Source organism: Nelumbo lutea, chromosome 1 (assembly GCF_056320005.1).
Source record: "Nelumbo lutea isolate HS-2025 chromosome 1, American lotus-T2T, whole genome shotgun sequence".
Taxonomy (NCBI): domain Eukaryota; kingdom Viridiplantae; phylum Streptophyta; class Magnoliopsida; order Proteales; family Nelumbonaceae; genus Nelumbo; species Nelumbo lutea.
The window spans coordinates 113,642,489-113,665,160 of NC_142684.1; the positions used below are offsets into that span (position 1 = coordinate 113,642,489).

At 34.1% G+C, this 22,672-nt stretch overlaps 1 protein-coding gene across 1 annotated transcript; it reads right to left on the minus strand.

Annotated features, from left to right (window-relative positions):
• Window positions 1-4,490: 4,490 nt before the first annotated feature.
• LOC148876892 (protein HEAT INTOLERANT 4-like) lies at window positions 4,491-13,110 on the minus strand. The gene is made up of 14 exons (XM_088976363.1): window positions 12,786-13,110; window positions 12,225-12,263; window positions 12,040-12,093; window positions 11,780-11,843; window positions 11,381-11,439; window positions 10,361-10,485; window positions 10,182-10,241; window positions 7,668-7,726; window positions 7,248-7,327; window positions 6,948-6,986; window positions 6,565-6,627; window positions 6,435-6,482; window positions 6,199-6,327; window positions 4,491-5,079 (listed from the first exon to the last, which is right to left on the minus strand). The coding sequence occupies exons 1-14, from the start codon at window positions 12,951-12,953 to the stop codon at window positions 5,032-5,034; spliced, it is 1,035 nt and encodes a 344-aa protein (XP_088832489.1). The 5' UTR covers window positions 12,954-13,110; the 3' UTR covers window positions 4,491-5,031.
• Window positions 13,111-22,672: the final 9,562 nt, after the last annotated feature.

Consider the following 22,672-nt stretch of genomic DNA (forward strand, 5'->3'; position numbering starts at 1 on the left):
CAATACAATCACCTAAAAATGCATTTAATTTAAAGGTATTTTAGAAATGGAATTATGGGAATTTGAGGTATTGATTGGTCAAAACTTTTTTCATATTCCATGTCTTTCTCGCATCATAGATTTTCCCTTGGAAATGTGTGAAGATGATTTATTTATCCCGAGGATTGTTACAAAGGCAAATTTAGTGAGTGAAGCTTTCAACAAATGAGAGTGCCTAAAATGGCAGATTGATCAAAAAGGCCAAATGGAGATTTTGGGTAAAAATTCATGGTGGATATTTAAGATGTTTCAGAATTAATGAAAATGGTTGATATTTATTAAGGTGTATAGAGATCTAATGGTACAAAGTATGGTTTTAAAAAATAACCCGGAAACTGAACCATTCTGGCCACTGGTATCCAGGTCGACAATTCGACCATCTGGTTTGAATGAACCTGTTTTGACAAAAAATTAAAAATAATTAAAAAATAAAAAATGGTCGAAACCATTGAATGGTTCAACCATCTGAATCAACGGATCATTGACTGATTCAACTGTCTTTGTCTAAGGACCAAGTTTGAAATAAAACAGAACCAATTGCCTAGACGTTTGTCAGGCCAAACGATCCAACCATCTGAATCAACGGTTTGAAAACCATGGTACAAAGTGGTCAATGCTTGAAAGAGTACGCTAATCAAATTTCTTACGCGAAATTTAATAAGTTGACATATGTTGGTCTCTTAGGCCTGAGGCCTGACATCAAGATTTGAAGGGTATGTGGGTGGGTGGGTAATTTTAGGATCAAGGGATCTCGACTAATCAAAGTTGCTGAACTGGGAATTTAACATCAACATTGGTGCGTGTGAGATCTTTGGAAATTGAAGCTTACTATGTGGGAAGAAGTATTTCAATGTCCTTAACAAGTGATTGGATCCGATCAGGTGACAAGGGTGTAAAAGATGCGGGTTGCTGGATTAGACTTGCACGATTAACCATAAATTTGGCAAATTCTTGTGCCTAGGTTGGTATTGGGTTGATGGTCGCCGGATTAGAAGATGATTGTGAGGTTTGATCTAATAATAGTGGTGATGGTTCTTCTGCTTGTAAGTAGATTTTGGTTTAGTTTCTGGTCTTTTTGGATCTACTGCAAGCAAAAACTCTATTGTATACGGCATCCAGCTGCACATAATAAATTTTTGCTGTACATTTAAATTAAATTCATAGTGAGATGTTCCAATATGGGATTGGATGCACGTAAATTTTTTGCTTACAGGAGATCCTATGGCGGTTTAATGATATCAGATCGACTAGTTGAGGTACAAGGGTATCCGATTTCATGGGTTTAAGGATTGGGAACATAGACGGGCTAGGCTGATCAAATTTGGTCTTGAAAACATTTCAAACACGGGCTCAATCCAGTAAGGAAACTAAAAGATTTTTACGTAGTAAAGGGAACTCAAGATTGATTTCAGGCATAACGTCCACCACGATATTTGGTTTCAACTCTTCTTATACGCAATCCCATATCAGGCGAATTGATAATTTTTTTTTTATTTTCATAAATTTTATTTTAAAATCGGTTCAAGGAGACCAGTTTAAGACTCCACCCCCTAAACTGGTCAAACCCTCAATACACTCGCTATAAAGACATATCAGAAAGGTCCCAAAACAATATGTATCAACTAACACGGGCCAATACATGTGAATACTTTTAACCTTAGTGATGATAATAGTAATAATACCGATGTTAGATTGGACGATAAAACAAATTGGATACTTGGATCTAGAGTTAGTTCCGCCACAACATCCGAATTTGTTGCTCAGACGAATTGGTTCCCAAATCTCCTGAGTTGGCCCATACTCAATTCGGTTAAACATTCAACTCAGATCGTACGTCAGATGTACAAAATTCCGAAACCACATCCGCCCAGGTTTCGATAAGTCCGGACCCGCTATCCTTACATTCAACTTCCATAGTTCCACCAATGATTCGAATTCAGATGTGCTACCAACAAACGCTCAAAAAACCATCGACTTTTAAAACAGACCACCCATTCAGACCCGCTACCATTTTAGCCATTTTTTATTTTAATTTATTTCGACCACCCATTAAATCCGAATGGCTGAATTGCTGACCCAGTGGCCAAAAGTGGTTCCGATTCTGAATCAGCTTTTAAAACACTCATGTTGGATTATGAATCCCATCTTTCTCCGTTGGTGAATTCCGTTTAAATGAGTGCTCCTAATTCCTAAATAGAGATTCTCTCTTTCCAAACTAAAATTCAAAACTTTTGGAGCTAATTGATTTCCTATGGGCAATCAATAAAGGAAATGTATATAAGTATTATAATAGGATGTCTCTCTGTTTCTTCTCCCCCATAACGTAAATCTCTTATATAAACCATTTTATCTAATTGAAAATAGTTAATGATAGGATATCACATGAGCTGATCCCACCAATCTATATGCCAAGAAATGCTTAAGTACAACAAAAGAGAGTTTACTGATGGCTTTCAAGCAACAATGGAAAGGTATTAGGACCCCTTGTTGCATTTGCGGATGAATATTGTTCTATAATATGGGGTAGATGATACATCACAGATAAGCATCCAAAAGGTTTAAAATGATATCTGGCCATGCAATAAAAACACTGCTAACATAAAGTATGGTTGTAAACCAAAGATCAGTTATGAGGTGCAACTTAAGTAGGCCCAGCCTGAGCCCAAACAGGCCCAACCCAAAATTTTACACAGATTAGGCTTGGATTTTTGGACCTCTGGCTGAGCTCAGGCACAAGAAGTCAGGCTTTTTTATTTTTCAAGCCAAGTTAGCCAAAACCCAGCCCGAGCCTGACCCTGACCCGATTATATACATTTATACATATATGTGCATATATGTAAATATTGCATACATATTTATATATATAACATTTATATAGATATATCACATACATATTTACATACATAAATATATGAATATATATTTGCATAAATACATTTATATATGTGCAATTTTTGAGTGGGTTCATTGACCAATCCAAGCCCGGCCTAAGACCGAACCCAACCCAAGTGCATCAAATTACAGGGAGGGTTGGCTCAGGTTGGAAAAATCAGGCTTGACCTTGAACTCGGGCTGGGCTCAGGCCTTAAGCCCAAACTTTAGGGTCAGGCCTGGGTTCACCATAAACCCAACCCAACCCGCCCGACTTGCACCCCTAGATCAGTTCTGTAAGACATTTGACAGTGCTAAATAAGAAAATTTGTTGACTCGCGTACTCAGCTACTTTAATCTTTGACCTCTGATATTAATATTCTTAATCTTAGTAACCAGAAAATCTTTGGGAACTAGTAACAGCAATACCATTGGACAAGGAATTGAATTCAGATCCAGAAGAAAGCTAGGGACTCTTATTGTTGTGCAATTTCTAATGGTATAGAAGAGAGTTACCAACATTCAATGAAAGCCTTTTAAACTCAAAAGTGGCGATGGCTAATGGCTTACAGGTCAAGTTTCTTTTTTTTTTTTTTTTTTTTTTATGAAACATGCCAAGTTTCTGGAACACCAAAATCCAAACTAGATTCATAAGAATTCAGATATAAAGGAAATCTTATCTAAAAGATTTATATTAGATTCAGAGTGGAACCAGATATTGAATAGAATTAATAAAGTAGTCTATATTATCAAAATATTATATATTATTAGTAAAATGGACTCAACAATGACTTTGATGTTGCATAAGGAAAAGAAAGAGACCAGCCTACTGATAACAATGACAGTACCATGCTCTCTGTGTGCTGAAACAAGCAAATCACCTATTCATACAATGAAGATACACCGATTATGGCTAAAATTCCTTCAAACGTTAAGGATGATTTGCAACTACCATCAAAGATCCCTTCTATGGGGTAGGTGCCTTAAAAGTGCCAACTCCTAAGTAAGAGGTAAAGCAATGTTGAATGAATACAACTCCATGATCAGACATAGGATCTTGGATAGTTCTAATCTAATGGCAGAAAGGGGCAGCCCGAATCCTTATCTAGGAATTACTTGATGAATTAAAACACCAACCTAAAAAATGAATAAAGATCATCTTGACTCCACATAAATCATGGTTTTGTATGCACCCTAATGAAAGAGTAACAGGCATACACTCCATGCTCCTAAAAACTACTCAATATGTGTCAGTTGTATTCACATTTGAAGATAGCCATGCAATAGTAAGAACAAAACAAATATATGCCACCTTCATAACTGGTGTACCATAAAGATATTGATTGATTGGTTTCAGCTTCACCAGAGCTCCAAACAAAGTTGTGGAAGATTAGCTGGCATTACCTGGATGCTTCATTCTCTTCCCAGGTTTAATAAGAACATCACATCCACAATCATCGATATCCTATCTCTATCACACATCAAACTTGACAATCCAAAGACTCGTTTTACAGTACAACATGGAACCTCAGAGATAAAGTTCTCATCGTAAATTGTAATATGAACCCAAGCATAAATGCTTCAGTACAAATATCTAACTTTTTTATACCATTATTATCATCATAAGAACCTCATGTTACACCATTAAATATCAATCAAAACAAGAAAAATTTGAAAGTCTGAGTAAATCTAGTCATGCTTGCACCTCTTTCACATATTTCAGTAACTATAAAGAATGTTATGAAAGAAGAGAAAAAAAAAAAAAAAAAAAACAAGTCTACCTGAGGGGGAGAATTTAGAACAGAAGCTCTTAACACTGGAATTCCAGCATATGAAGACACCAAGAGAACTTCCAGGATTAGAAGCTTCCCAAAATTTCCTACAAAATTATCTGATGGAAAGAGATCAGCTTGCGATTCTCATTAAATGAACTATATCATTTATCACACAACACCTAGCTTGATCACTAGAGCATGTGATCAACCAAAGAAAGGTTGCAACCTAATCTTTCTCAAATATCAAATGCATTTATACTGCTGCTCAGTTTTAGAAAGCAAGCAGGCATCCCTTTACTTGAACCATACTCTGAAGTTGATACCGATCCCTCCTCAACAAACCCCATTAGAGAACCTTGTGAGCCTTGCCATAGTACCTATTTATGAAGGGAGACTGCACCACAATATCCAACAAGCAACATGCTCAAAGATCAACATAACATAAAATACAAAGTTGCCACCAAAATTATTGATCAGAAAGCAAAAAAGTTGCAATAAAAACTACAAATAAATGATAGTCCTTCTACTCACAACAAGATGAGTCAACCTCAAGCTTCCTAATGTGCCCATATAATTTCTGTTCCACTAGAAGGGTGATGGGGAGCAGGGGGCAAAAGTAATTTTTCATGGTAGATCTTACCCTCAGGCCTCAACCTCAAGAAACAGGTAATCACACCAAGAAGCAAACAAGTTGCTTTGCATGTGAGGTAATGCAACCAGGGTTAGGAACACTTGGAAGGAGCAAATAATTTATTCAACAATATAGAATCCATCTACGATCAAGTGCAAAGACTTGAGCTACACAATGATCATCTTCATTGAGGGAACATGGCAAGCTAGACTAAAGAATAGGAATTTAAAATGCCATTGCAGAGCACGAGGGTTGGTCACTTGCTTTTCTCACTCAACACATAGGGTCAGAGTTTAAGGATAACACAGTGACAGCTAAAGTTTTGATAATGGCACCATACAAAGGCACAGCTACCAAGGGGAACAGAAAGGAAATAAAACTTGCATACTTATAGTTCAAAAGTGAATTTCAAAATTCAAATACAAATAAACAAAACATGAGTGGGTGCATTGCATGAATGAAAGAAGACTATGAAGGGCATTATCAAACATGAAATGATCATGCATCGAATAACAATTGAACTGCATTCACGACCTCAAAGGACAAGAACAATGAAACAATCCCTAATGATTCAGCAATCAAATAACGCTACTTTGAAGGAAATTTTAATTGAAAAAAAAAAAAGAAAAGTTAAGGACAGAAAGTCATTTTTCTGAAGGCAATATGAATGCCAATATTTGAGTTACATCCGAATTGCATGGATAGCTTTTCGCAACCAAGAACATTGCAAATAGAAAATGCACTGGCTTCAAACTCATTTTGGGCCTAAATGTGTCTGGAAATGATGAAGGGGCAAAACTTTATAAGCTCTCTCATTTATGAATATTATTCTTCCGTCATTTATTTGAGATATGTGTAATGCAGTTGTTGTCAGGACTTTACCTTTACTTGGGATATGTCAGGTATATCTGGAGTTTGCACAGGATAGAACTTGTAAAAGCGCATGCTTTCAAATGCAGCTTTAGTCTCCTCACTCATTTCTTCCAGGGCCTTCTTCCGGGCTTCCCTTGCCTGAGAAGGAATTAAATGTATCAGGAGTGCTCACATTTAAACATACACCTCCACAACTGTTGATCAAGAAAAGGAATAGTTTGAAGCTATAGATATTTGAGAAATACCTCCCGATTAGCTTTCTTTGCTTCTCTGACTTTCTCCTTAACAAAGTCCTGGGAAAATAAAAGCACGTATTATCTTGGTTAAAGAAGAGAATGTTCAAAGCAGTACATGTTCGCCATTCACTAAAAATACCTTGAATGCATCTTTTTGATCCTCAGATAATTCCTCCTCCTTGATTAAATTATCAGTAAATTCCTGCAGATAGTAAAAACAGTATTTAGGACAACAGACAGTATGTCAGATAAACGTGAAAGGCATAGTGGTCCCTCAAGAAGCACCGCTATACCTTGCACCATTCTAATTATTATGGTAATCAATAAGAAAATATCTTTGTTTACATATGGCAAATATTTGTATCTGAAACTTATGATGAATGCCAAGAAAAGATTTTGAAGTGACAATCTAGATGGTTTTTGACCACTCACCCAAACCCTTTTTGGGTTTTAAGGGTGTGTAGTTAGGTTATAGTAGAAAACACACACAAGCCATAGAAAAAAAAAGGACCCTATTTGTACCTCAAGCTCATCAAGCTCCCAATCAAATTCACAAAAGACCTGCAGGGGAAAAGACCAGAACTAAACATTATTTACTTGATATACTAAAAGCTTTTGATACGCACATACCCCCAAGTCATGTAAGTAGAATCCAATAAATTACTTGATATATTAAAAACAAGCATATTAAGAGAATATCAGGGATAAAGAGAAAGGAAGGAGTGGAAGCAAAGTAGCTATGCATATCATCCAGAAAGAGTGGAATTCTAAATCAACTTTGAAGTTTGAATTTAGTATTTTAGTTTGTACTTACTATCTTACCGGTTTTGGTTCTGCTGGAAAAATGATATTAACTTCTGTACACTGCTCAAATTCGTCCTCCTTCAAGGGCTGATAGAAATCTGTAGAAGGTAAATTTCATAAAACAAGTGCTTGTGAAGTTTAACATGCAGAAGTAGGGCATGAATTTATTGGAAGAATCAATTACATACATTTACTGTATCAAGAAGTGAATATCTAAAACACCAACACAATTATTTCCATTATGAAAAAACAACAAATATCTTAGAGCTAAATTATTGCCCAAGCCATGCAACATAGGAAAACAATAGCAGGAATAAAAAGGTACTGCAATTATATAGTAGCCTGATGCACCTTAGGTAATTCAGATGCTTGACACAACCAAGGAAAAACAACAGAATACCACCATCCAACATTAGGTAGAAGATCAGGAAAACTCACAAGGCAGACAATATTCAAATTTCTTGACACGTTCTAATTTCAGGTGACTTAAAGCAGCCCTGCATCAAAGGGGAAAATTTTCAAATAACCCTAAAAAGGAACAAATCTGATTTACATGTATTATAAAATCACATAGTAATTAAACATCAGTGTACCAAAATCAACAAGGATAGTTGGTAATGAATTAGGAATTGTTAGTAAGTTGCCACACAAGGCAATGCCCAGAGATTGATTGATCAACCAAAACTAAAATGCATCTTCTTACCATTTTAAGATAAAATATGTTTCCTAATACCATACAGATTAAGGTAATCAGGTCAGTATCAGAATTAGAAGTTTATTGATTACTTTAAGGAAACATAGATCTTACATATCGAGATATCATAAACTTCTTATTGAAAATATACAAAGTTTATCGAATTGAACCTCAATGTTCCTTCATAAGATGCATGGATTATATTAAAAATGAAACAGACTATGTACATTACATATAGGCATCCCTTGGAGAAGAAGAACTACCACTTGAAACAAATAAAACTTAAGAAAAACTATTCAAAGCCAAACACCATATCAATGGTGTTACATGCTAATCTGGACCACATTGATCAATAGCCTTGTCAAGGTCCCCTTTTTCACTTTGAAATGCTCATGAATAGGTGTTTGCCACTGACTAATTAATTTGACGCTTGTGTTTCCCTAACACTTAAAATAAAACGTATTCAGGTTTTGATGATAGCACTTTAAGACTCATCTCTACTATCTACATAACAAACCCCCATTACAAATTAATAACTTGAATACTACAAAACAACAAAGATCCAAAACCCCATATAATCAGGTAGACCAATAATAGGAATAAACATCAAAAAATGGCATAGGCCAAAACTTCATTTTGTAAGTAAAATAAATTTTATAAAAAGAAAAAGAGTACAAGAACAGTAATAAGAAATCAACCAAAAGGAAAAGAATGAAACAAAACAAAACCAACTCCAAACATTCAAACACTTCGAAAAGAAACTTCCTCCGAAAGACCCCCAAAACCAGACAAAACCAACCCAGCCCCCAGCGCCTAAAACACTCAGCCCAAGAAAACCATCAAGCAGTTGCAACAAAAACACTATACTCCAAAAAACACCACACCAATCAAGACTTGCCTGTTCAATATCTCAAGTAACTTAAACAGTTACCTTTTTACTCCTTTCAAAACCACTTTCTGTTTTCATCACCATTTTGCTAGGCCTACCTCAACTAAACCCCCCTCTTAAGTCTCAGCCTAGCAAAAATTCTTGAAACCTGAATATTTCAATGGTTCTTCTGCTTTCTGAAGCCTCTTTTGGTATAGACCAAAACATTGGACATGTTCAACAGTCAGAGTCTAAAACCTTGGTTGGCATGATAACAGAACATATAGTACAAGGTCATTATCATATGTTTTTTCTGACATTTAATGTTGATACTTGATACAGATGAGTAACAGGATTTCAGACAAGAGTCCTAAATTAATGAATTTCCTATTCAAGATAGGTCCGGCTTGGGACTCGGTGGATCTGTACAAGACAAGCTAAAATGACTATGAGACACCAAAAGGGAGATCTTAACAAATATTTCACTGTCAAGAAATTTCTTCAAGGAGTAAAACCATTTTGCTGCCATTGTAGTACAATATTGCAGAGAGTGAAGGTGATGTACCCTTTGTCTTTTCCTGACAAGTTAAAAAGAAACCAAGAGATTTCCACATGAATCCATTAGAAGCAACTAGGTAAAAGATTTCTTTTCTTTTCTTTTCTTTGTTGGTAGGGGGAAATACTGAATCTGCTCATGATGCAACCAAGCACTTTGTACTCTCTAATCTTTTTCTTCTTTTTTTCATTAAAATTCAGAACAGTTCAAAAAAGAGGCAAAGGACTTCACATATAGATCTTTTCATTCTAGCAGGAGATCATCTCTACTTAGTAGGGAAAAGTGACATGGATGGCAATTGTTGGTCACTAGAACCAAGAAATAAAAGCAAGGTACAAAATTTACTTCCACAAGTAGGCAGAATACAGAACACTTCAAACAAATTCAATAGTTATACACATGTAAGAATATCACAAATTCACAATAGATAGTTGGCCAAGTGCATAATGAACACTGGTATCTAAAATGTACCAGAAACAACTAACTACCTTGAACTGCAAACTCTTGGACATATTAACAATTTATCATCATGATCTATATAGAAAATTAGCATCTAGTTTAGTTAGCAAGATGAAAAATCAATAATTAGACTCTTATATAAATGTTCCACATAAATCTTGCAAGCACAGGATCGGTTGATACATCTAGTAAGTAAAATATAGAAACAAAATCAAGAAGACTGAAGATAAGTATAAGTGGCTAAGCTAGAGAACCAAACAATCATGAAATTTAGTCCAAGTTCAATGCCTCACAACCATATTCCTTAGTTTGATAAAATCTTCAATTGGTATAGCATGAGAAGACTTAAAGAACAACAAAATAATGCACCAGTACCTTCTCTGAGTGCAGCTTAAAATAAAAATCTGAGACTTCAATCTGTCCACTTGGCTATCCCTGTAAAATAACATGACATCATTGATGTTGGATTCACATCAATCAAGGAACATCCCCAAATCACTTCCATAAGAAACAAATAATCCAGAAAATCACTAAAGTAAATGAGAGAACAAAACCTATTTTCTAAAGGGATGTATGGGACCCAATCCATTTTCATTTTCTTCATTGGCACTATTTCCTCAGCTTCCCTTTGGACTGAATTAATGCCAATCTTATCGGAAGGTGGGAAAGGAGAAACAACCTGTTCAAAAGTTGGGGGAAAAAGTAAATAAGGAGCAAGAGGAACTAAAAATCACTAACACAAGCAATAATGCTTATAGATATATAGAATAATATTAGTTAAACACAAATGGCAAAAAAATGCCAATTCACAATAGTACCACAAATGCACTTATTTAGGAAATCAAGGTTATATAGTCTCAAATACAAATGTCCACGTCATAGAACTTGCAGTCAAACATAGATTCAGCTATCTATTAGCACACATGAACACAGATACAGACTGATTTAGCAATGTGTAGCATATACCTATACTGCAACTAACATATATAAATATATGATCTTTTCCAGCTTTAAATAACAATTTCAATGTTGTATAGGAAAAGGAAAAGGAACAAAAATTCCTTCACAACACACAAATTGTTATTTTAAAGAAAATACACACCAGATCTATAGCTTTTCTATTTCTTCAATTCCAGTTGCAAGTATATCTCCATTTAAGTTTGCATAGATTTGGTGAAACTGTACACATGACATTGCCAGGCTTCCAAGTGGGACTGGGTGTATAGCTTTAACACAAGTTCAAATTCAGTATATGCATACAATTCCAAGTAATGGATTCTTCCCAATAAAACAACTTTGAATTAGGGAAGGTTCTTCCAGAAAGCCAATAGCCAGCTTGGTTGGCCAGGACTAAAAGAAAGGCATATGATCATGCATCAAAGTTCATAGTCCATTGTTCAATTGCAGCCTGGACAAGTCTTGGCTTTCATTGTAGGCTTGATTTGGTGGAAGAACATGTAATCTAGTAAAGGAACTTAACCGGACACCAGGCTACTGAAGAAATTTCCATGCAATCAAGACCACTTGGATTAACTAGAGCCAAGAAAAAAGAAATGGAGCTTAAACCAACTTACTGCCACAACAGTGGGGATACAGACTACTTTCCCTTCACCCTTGAAGAATACCATTTGAGCTGGGGGGGAAAAAAGAAAAGATATACATGCCTATGTCAATACTTTGAAGTTTAAAGATCAAAAAATGCATTAAGCGAAGATATACATGAAACCAAGCATGGTGAAAAAAGGTTAAAAAATGAAAGAAGAGGAAGAGGTAATGAAATTAAGAAGTTGGATATCAACTGACAAAAACTGGAGAAAAGACATAAATCAAATGTAACCTTTTAGGTGCTACCCATGCTAACCATCTCTCAGGTGAATATTGGAAACAAGTTGACACTGTATCCAAGTTTGATGAATGGCAAACAGAATCTTTAGCAATGAGAATAAAAAAATAAAGTTATCTCAACCACTTACGTTCTGTAGCACCAAAAAGGTAGACTTTCTTCTCATAAAGATATCCTCCCTCTTCAAAGGCATTCTGGTCACAAAAATGACAACCCATCACTATATATGCTTTGTAGTTTTATTTTCTTCCGTTGATACCCAAGGAGTATGAAATACATCATTTCATGCTATCAACATAGTTTACCAAACAATATAAAAAAAAAAAAAAGGATATCAAGTTAGATTGCATAACATCCAAAAATATGCATAAATACTGCAAGATAACTCACTTCTAAATTTGAAAATTCCCATTTGTACTGATTAAGCAAGTCCAATTGATCCCACTGCAATTAACACATCAATTTTTGTGATAAGTGCGCAGGATAACACTATAACAGTGCAAATTGCCAATTTTCCTTTAGCATCCTACTATCATTGATAAAATTTAAATAAAAATGGAAAGATCAAGCCATACCTCCGTGCCAACTGGGAATGCAGCTTGCCATAGATCTTCCTACAAAACGGAGACCAACATTTGGGTCAACAGAAGAGAAAGCCATCAAGATCTCGAACTGTTCTCTCTTTTGTAGTGAAATGTTTACTTTCATCAATAGTATTTGATAGTCTTAAAGCAGCTTCGAGCTCAACATACAAAAGAAGTAGATAAGAAGTAGAATTACCACTTTGACGCTTTGAATCAAAGAGTGATGATTTGTATAAGACCTCTAAAACATTTTACAAACAAATTCGTTCCCAATAGGGAGAAAGAAAACTACGTTACAATCCTTATATGGACTTCACAAATAAGAAACTGAAAGATCGAAGTCAACAATAACCTAAAGAACTCAAATCAAGCTCGGCATATCTCACTAGAACTTCAGAAATAATCATTTTAATACGGAAAATAGCATAACCATCCAGAAATTGAAAGCTAAAAGCTATAAAAAAAACCCTAAAGAAACCAAATCAAATCAAACCGAATCAAAGAAATACACAAATAGACAGAATCGAAAATCGAAGAAGCAAGATGAGTCACCAGATTTCGCTTCTCGGGGAAGAATTCGGGCTCCTCTTTTTGCTTCGGTGCAGCAGGAGCTTTGACTCGCTTCCCTCTGCTCGATGCTTTGGTTGAATCCTTGGGGAGCTCTTCGGGAGATTTGCTGTCTTCCTTCTGGCTCGCCTTTCTCTTCGAACCTTTCCTCATCGTCTAGATTGAGGCAAAGACAGACAGCAGAACAGACGCGAGGAGAGAGAAATGGACTTGCGGCGTGAAGAGAACGCGGTCGGACCGAATTCGAAGGAAAATAGAGAGAGAGAAAGAGAAAGCTGGGCTGGGCGATGGGTAGAGGTTACTGGAAGAGAGATGTAGAGAGAAGCGTGGGTATTTATAGTGTCTAGGGAGGTTTTGAAATATTTCAAATTTAGCGAGGGTTCAAAAAAACAACGTACGGACGATCCCGGGTTAAAATTTTCTGGGAGATTCCGTTGGAACAGGGTCTACCGTCGAGGCTGTACACCCCGTGAGAGAGCCTCTAATTTATAATTTTTGATGAAGCAAGTAGGGCATCTGCTTATCGCTTAACGTGACCTTCAGACCGTTTAGGAGGGCTTGTGCGTTTGGGATGCGTCGCGTTATCTGAGCTGTGGTGGGTTGAGCTCGTGTGTTCCGGATAAGTAATTCAGAGCTATTGTGTTCCGGAAAGATTATATTAACTTTCAGGATTACGTTTTCCATGTGGGTCCAGCTCGAAACATCAGAACTAGGGGTGCAAATGGATCGGATCCGACATCCGATCTTATTTGATCGAATATATACATTATTTATTTATTATATATTTATAACATATAAATATAAATATATACATTATTTATTTATTCTTATTTGATCTGATATATATTATATTTTTATAAATATAAATATATACATTATTTATTTATTTATAAATATATTTTTATATTATTTTTATAAATTTGTTATATTATTTATTTTTTTACAAAAAAAAAATGTATATATATGAAGAAATCAATTAAAAAATATTTGTATCTTTTTTGTTTTTTTACTTGATTTATATTGGTATATTTTATTTTTCTTTTAATAGTTTATTAATTTTTAAAGAAAACAAGTCGGATCGAATCAGATCCGACTTACCAATAGGATTTGAATTCAAATCGAATCATATCAGATTCGATTGGATCAGATCAAGCATGAATACTATCGAATCATATTCGAATATACCCTAATTTAAATCCGATCCTATCCGTTTGCATCCCTAATCAAAAGTCATATCTCAAAAAGCAATGTTTTCGAACCACCGTTGACCTAGATGGTTAGACCTAGGCAATCAAATCATCTTCAATGTTTTTTGGCCATTTTTATTTTAATTATTCTTTTATTTTATTTTTTTTAGTTGGAACGAGACACCCATCCGAACATGATGATCAAGCCATCAACCTAAAAATCAATGGCTAGAATGGTTCAAGTCCATTTTTAAAACCTTGCTCAAAAGCCCTCTCAATTTGGCATTATCCATGTGGGAAGGCTTTGAGCTTACATGAACTTAGAAATCCAAAAAGCCTTTAAGTCACGTTTGGTAAAAAAGTTAGAAAACTGAAATCGGCCATGGAATCGACCCTATAGTTTTTGCCTAGTCAATCTAAGGGAGGATGCCCACACTCATAACAACAATGAGGTACCGACTTAAATCTGCCATGTGTCAAAGGAAAAAAACAAAAAAAAAAGAGGGTAAAATACAAAAAACTTCCCTTGAAGTTTTCTAACAATTATAAAAACCTCCTTTATAGTTTCATTTTAACAAATGCCTCATACTAAATTTTGAGAAACTCAACAAAAACCTCACTTCCATCGCTGTCCCAAACGGAAAACGTTAGATTGATGCACCAATTTTTTTCCAAATACCCATTCTATCCTTTTATAAATTATTTTACATACAAAATTATTGAAAGAACCACATTTTAACTCAACAAAAACCTCTTTCAATGATCATTCAATAATTTTACATACAAAATTATTGAAATATGTATTTTTGTTGAGTTAAATTTTTTTGTTGAGTTAAAATGGGATTATTTTAGTAATTTTGTATGTAAAATAATTTATAAAAGGGTATAATGGATATTAGGAAAAAACTAGTGCATCATCTAATGTTTTCCGTTGAGACAGTAACAGAAAGGAGGTTTTTGTTGAATTTCTCAAAAGTTCAGGGGAGGTATTTGTCAAAATGAAACTATAAGAAAGATTTTTATGATTGCCAGAAACTTTAGGAGAGGTTTTTTGTATTTTACCCAAAAAAAAAAGACATGATCCATCATTAAATGGGCCTATTGTAAGGGTGCCATGGGCCAAGCCTGGCCAATCTTAGCACATATCATAATTTGGGCTATAGCCCAGGCCCGAGCCCACACGAGTTCAGCAACTCATGCTAGGATTTTGAGCCTGACTGTAATACTGGATGTATACATAATATTTTGTATTATATCACATATAACATATAAAGTATTATTATAATTATACATAAAGTATTATTTATAATATATTATATGTGGGGTATTACTTATATATACTATAATATGATTTAAAAGCATGTAAATATGATATAAATATGTGTTGGGTTGGGCCGAGCCAGGCTTCTAAGCTGGGTTAGAAATGATCACCCTTAGTTTCAGATTAAACAATATTAGCACTATCGGGGTTTTTTAATTTTTTAATTTATACTATAAGATTAAACAAAATAAAATAGATAAAGAACCATATGATTTATTTGCATCACCAAATATATGCTAATTGGAAAAAGTTATCCCAATGTCAAATGCCAAATAACAAATATGAATTTACAAGACCTAGACCTAAAAAAACAAAGAAGTACGTGAAAAAATGGTAAGATCCATCATATGGACGCCAAAAAGATTGTGGAATGGGTGGGCGAATTTAAAAAATTTATTGCCATTCTTCTAACTAAGAATCATATTCCCTAAATTTAGAATACAGTATTCAAGAATCTAACTTGAACCAAAACCAAACCAGTTCTAAACCAAAAGAGAAGGGAAAGGATATACCTGATTCGGAGAAGGAGTATCTCCCAACGTTAGTGTTCACACCGAAAGAAATTCCCAAGAACTGCTCCCACTGAAGATGACACAGCGATGATGGAGCAGAACCAGCAGTGTTCGTCCCACGAACCAGGTTCTTCTGAAGAACTCGATGGAAGCAGAAAGCACCACACAAAATCAATAACTTTTCTTGATCTTCCTTCACAAAGAACTTGAACTGGCAGTAGATGGCGGCAGTTACTGGAGGAGAAAGCTAGAGAAGAAGATGGCAAACTGCTTTTTTTCTTCTCTAGGTTTTTTTAGATCCTATCTCAAGAGTGCAATGTAATTTGCGAAAATCCCTTGGGGTTCGAATTCTTGTTATTCGAATTAGGGTTTTCTCCTCATTTTCTTAGTGATTAAGAAACCTCATAATCTTATTAGGAGTTATCCTAATCCAAATCTGTATTTGGATAAGGAGTCTTCTTAATTCTATCTGTAGATTAGATCAACCCACTCTTGATCTTATCAGGAGATTATTGGATTTTTGTTACAGGGCCCAATGAACCCCCTGAGCCCATCACATGGACTCTATGGGCCCAACACTTACACTAAGTGGTACCTAGGTCAATCCATCTTATAAAAACCCAGAGACTGTGGGCAGATGCATGATTAGCCCATCAGGTATAACCCTAAATGGACTTACATTCAACATCTCAGCCCATAATGATCAAACATTACCCGACAAGAGAGGACCTCTCCCTCGGCTGCAAGGAACAATGTTGCACTCTCTGCTCACATAGATCCTAGGAATTAAAACCATTTGCAAACATTTTGAAACCATACATATCTATATATCTTATATATAAATTTTGCAAAACAAAATTCCAACGATTTAAATCAATTACAGGCAGTTTGGTTTTCATCAGAGAGAGTGCATCCCCGATCATTACCTTTGTTCGACAAAGGAGCTGATCATGCCACTATGATCACCCACTTGGATGAATTCTTAGACTGTCCCAACATACCCAGGTTTTGACCCCACTAAGGATCTCACTGACTGGCATATCAAAGGCATCCCAATCCAACACCTAGTACAGTATCATAATCGAGTCTAGGGGTCAGGTGTAACTTTCTAGTTTTGCCCATTAATCTCCAAGGTCTAGGGAAATACTGGAAATCTTGTCCAGTTCAAAGGTTGAATTAATCCTACACTGCATGTGCTTTGGGTCTCACACTAGCAGTTAAGACAGGCCACCCCAACACTTGGTAGCACACCAGTGTCAGTCTTGACAGGATAAATCTCCCCAGACTTATCCAACGACTGTGAACATTCTAAACTAACACAAGTCTTATTAAATATCTAGTTTAAGGGTCTTACACAAAAACATGACACACAACATGAATCAAAATGCATTTTATTCATTTACACTAAATTTCAAAAGTACATCAAAACCGGTTGGAGAATGACCCGATCCGACCCAACCTGGAAAAAACTAGGTTGGGTTGGGTCATGGGTCAACCTGCTAACCCGATTATCAAGTCTAATTGGGACTATTTATTCATTGTGAGAAGTTTCCACTCTTTAATTTTTTCTATTTAGTCTTTACTCTTTATTGTTTACTCTTTAAATTGTTAAATGTTCAATTTATTTATTTTATATTTGGATTTTAAGGTTAATTCCTTTGATTTTGGCATTTTTCATGTAGTTTTTCTTTATTTTTTTTTAATTTCAGTTATTTTTTGGGATGACCCGAATGGACCCATGGGTTAACCCTAATCCGAATAGTTAGGGTTAGGGTCTAACATTTGATAACCCAACCCGAAAATCATCCCGACCCGAAATCAACTCGAAGTGTCTTGACCCAACCCCGAACCTAACCCACCCAACCTAATTGCCAGGTCTAGGCCCAATGCAGATTTCTGATTTCCACCACAAAGTTATAAACATTCAAAATGTCAAAAACCCCCACTCTATACACCAGTGCCCGCCCGTGAATTGGCATCAATTCTGAGTTGGCACCCACCCTAACTCTACTTTGGGCCTAAAAATTCTGACCCTGGGTTGAACCATCGTTCTCCAGAAAAAATACAACACAAAAAGTAACTAATGATAAGGAGAAAATTAAGCATGCAGTTGTCCATGAGTCCACAATTAATTAAGTCAAATTTAAGACAACCAATAGCTTTAAGACATCTTATGGGGTCTAATTCACCAATATGTATGGTTTTATTTTCCAAAACATAACTATTTCATATTGGCCAATACCCCCTTCTACTGCATTTGTTTTTATTAAATCATATAAAATAAGAAAATTTTCAAGGAATTTTATAAAAATCCTTTACAATCTTTTTTGCTTCTTTCTCATGTTTTTATATTGTAAAAATAGTAAATACAGAGGTAGAATGGAACTTATCTATAATTGCTTTCTAAACCGAAGTTGCAATGGTGTGAAGTTGTTGCAAGAACTTGAAACTGTGAATTGCTAGAAGATGAAAGGTTGAGTCGTGCCACTTGGTCACTCTCCTTAAAACAGTATTTACCCCATACGGTGCAACTGGGTGATCGCAAACCAATCGCCAAGATAAAATAGCCCACAGGCCACTAATAGGTGTGCACCCGCTTACTAGACCTTCGTGAACCACTGAAGATTGATGCTTAGATTTCTTAGAGAAAAGACTATAAAAAATGGTGTGTGTGTAAAGACTAGGTCGGCCAGCACTCTTCTTATAGAGTGCTCTCAGACCCGAATGGACACAGGTGTGTCTTTTCAGATAGGAGCCTCTTCAGAACAGTGCATTTGTTCGAAGAGGCACAAGGAGGAAGAAGAGACACGAAAAAGAAAATAATTTATTTGAAAATTAAATTTGAATTTGAAGAGACACATTTTAAAATTGAAAAGGTGAAATTTGGATAAAAACAAAATGATTCAATGCATCACACGTGCATGTACATGTGCGCGTGTGAAAAGCACACCCAACCCCCCCTCACATGCATAGAATATCTATAGTCATCTCCTCCTATGGGTCAAACTTCATATATAATAATATATAAATATAATAATAATACATATAATAAATTATTTGTTATTATATAATTAAAAATAGTATATATAATATAATCTTAACTAGGTTTCCAAGCCTCGCGAGATAAGCTTCATTAGACTAAACTCATATTGATTAGAAAACGAGCCTATATATTGGGCTTGAGCTTGACTCGAAACTTGATTCAAATCAAACTTTTCACAAGCTGAGCTCAAATAGCTCATGAAAAGCTTAGTTCATGTCCTCCCCTAGTTGAAGCCCTACTCTATTCAATCAAAAGTTTTTTTTTTTTTTTATACTCATTGGTAAATAAACCATGAATCAAGTTAAAAAAGTATCTAATTCTACAAGTTAAAACTCTAATAAAATGAAATATGCATTGCAAATCATGTATTATAAATATCTCAAGGATATTGAAATGTAGTAGCTAAGGGTTGTTTACACAATTAAACAATATTAGCTTTATTTAAGCAGAATGGAATGATGAAATGAGATTCATTTAGCCAATCCCATATAGTTGGAAAAAAGGCTTAGATTATGATAATGGTAATGGTGATGATAATCTCAAATAAAATTATAAAGACACATTCTTTGTGTCCTCACATTACATAAATTTGAAATATATTGCATTCCAACATGGAGCCATTTCTCTAGTAACTAATGATGCAAGTTCAATGGCATGTATTGTCAACTAGGCTTCAACTTAAATGTTTAAGCTGTTAGGTAAGATGTCTAAAAATGGTATTTATTCTCTAACATGTCCTTTTACACTAAAACCCATTAAGCTTGAAATGTGGATAAGCACAAGCTCATTCATACCTTTTTCTGAATTTTAATTAATTATAATGGTGATAGTGAGTATACCAAATCAATTGATCAAATAAATTCCAATACCATGTCAAATAAGTGTTCAACTTAAAAACTTAAGCTATTTGGTAAAGTACCTGAATAGATATCTATTCTCCAACAAAGTAAAAAATCTCCCTTTGAAGAAGTGGAAAAACTTCTCTTACAAACAAGGTAATATTTTCCAATACATTCCATCCAAATCCAATATAGTGTCATCATTTTACTTTGCTATTTTTTCTTCATGCTAGTTTTTTTACAACACATGACCTTATTAGCATGGTTAGTTGTTACTATTATCTTATGGCAATAGACTCCATTACTTTATTTGAGTAGTAAACAAAGTGCCTAAATCATCATCACTCCCACTCAAAACCAATCCAAAGGTGAATCTACCTCTTATAATGATTCTTCTAAGTCTATATTTGATTTGATAAAACATAAGAGAGAAACAAAAGGTTGAGACAAAGTTTTTAATAAAATTTGTGAAATTCCTTAAAAAATGTCTCATAGATTTTTGTTTCTATCTTATTTCCTATAAAATCAAACACAACCTAAAAGGAAGAAAAATAATGAAACTTTGAGAAACTTATCATATGAACAAATAATAGAGAATGGAAAAATGTAAATGCCACCAATAGTAACATTAGGCTATGTTTCTTTGATATAAATCAAGCGAGAAGCAGAAAATTGTGGAAAAACTCTTACGTTGTGTTTGGTTTGAAGGAAAAAGTAGGGAAACCTTTACAAAACTTGTATAGGTTTCCCTACCTTTCCCTACCTTTTCCTTCAAACCAAACACAAACTTAAGAATTTCCAATTACATTTAAGAAAGTGCCAGAGTTTACAGTATAAAGTTTATTTAACAATGGGTATTGTTATAACCATATAAAACTACCTAATTAGAGTTTGAACTAATTATAAGTGGCCCTCTTGCGATCAAGACTGCATTATGGTCGTAGGACAATCCAGTTAGTCAAGTGCAAATACATCAATCCTCGAACGAAAAAAAGAAAACGTCACATCAACTAATGCTTAGTTTAAAACATTGGTATGTTTGTATTTCATTGCAATTTAGATTTCCTACCCACATGATACTATAGATTTATATTGGGAATATCTCCCCATTAATTGTTACATGCAAATACGGTAGTTGTTCTCAATGTACAACTATAGTAAGGTGTAGATAGGAGATTTGAACTGATTTCATTAGGGGTCATATGTGACTATTGTTGCAAAAAAAAATCGTTTCTCATTGGGATCTTAGGGAAGCTTAGAATATCTTTGTTCATTTAGTTTGTGTCAAGTGTTCCATTACATGCATAGCCCTATATGCATAGATATTTACTCAAAGACTAAATGCAAGTGTATGGCAACTTGGCAAATGCAACACACAAAAAAGCACAATAGATCTCAACTCATTCAAAATCCAAAGAAGGAAATTTAAATTTGTGCAATAGGATAACCTTAGATAACTCCAAGACATAATTCATGCACATATGTCCTCTCTCTCTCTCTTCTTAACTTATCTATACTATATATAGAAGTGTGGATGTAGAGTGGAAATTTTCTTGCACTAAAATTATACTTTTTTTTGTTTAAGAAAGGGTATAAAAGTCATTTTATTATACTTTTAATGGTAGCTTTAATGGTTACTAAAACACCAACATTTGTGTATTTAGTCCATCTCTAATTGTAAGGGTTGAAAATGTAACTTCAATTATTACTTTCCACCTCATTTAATCTCCTCTCATTAAGTCTTATACTTAAGATTTTAACTTCCATTTTTCTCTTATTAAATCATATATTTAAGTTATTTTTCACTAGTATATGCTATCAATTAGGTATATGTTAGTATAGTAACAATATAAACCCATATATTTTAAAAATGGCTCAAAAACAAAATAATTCTTTATCAAAATGGTGGCTAAGCAATTCAACCATCCAACTTATGAAGTCATAGTTAGGTAATAAAGTTTTTAAAATAGAAGTAAATACATAAAATTGCAAAAATATAGAAAAAATTGGACACATTTATAATATTTTTATTAATCAAATAAAAAACAAGTGTAATAAACAAGGATTATTTTTATTGATAATGAAAATGAAATACATAATTTAGAACTGATAAAACATGAAATTAATTTACTGTTTAGAAAAGAACAATAGTTCAAGTTTTGGATCAAATTTGTTAACATTTAATGTTATAAATAAATAATAAAGATTAATAAAATATAAAAATACATAAATTCTACAAAAAAAAAATTAATGCACATGTATAATATCATATAATTATCATATTAAACAAAAAGTAAATGTAACATATCAGAATTTGTCTTACACACAAGAATACAAATAAAAAAGAAAAAATTAAACACATTTGTAATTCTATATTACACTATTATTAAAAATATGAATAAGACTATGGAACTTTCTTTTGACTAAAACACTCATTTTTGAATTTAGTCAATATTTAATTGTGAAGTTTAAATTGTAAATTGAACTACTACTTTTCACCTAATTTAGTTCCCTATATTTAAATCTTACATTTCTTTGATAAATCAACAAAAAGAAAAAAGCTACACCGAGAAGATAAAACATTACAAAAAGATGAATCTAAAAAAGTAGGTAGGCCTATCATTGATATTTGAAAGTTTACAACTGAATTTGATTATCACATATTTGGATGATGTGTTTATGTAATCAAATTTGAACTTTGCAATTTGCATCATGTTAATAATAAAAAACAAAAAACAAAATAAAAAATACATATTTTTAGAAATTTTTTGATACATTATTACTATCATTATCATCATCTAGAATTGCCAAGTGCACACTTACTAGTTTCTTTTCATATGTACTTATGTAGTAATTGCTCTTACCACCCTCTACCATCATACAAAATTAGTTTATTCCATGTCAATATTTCTCTCTTAATTTCTATCAAACCAAACACAACTTAAATGGATTCATGACAACAATTTTAAG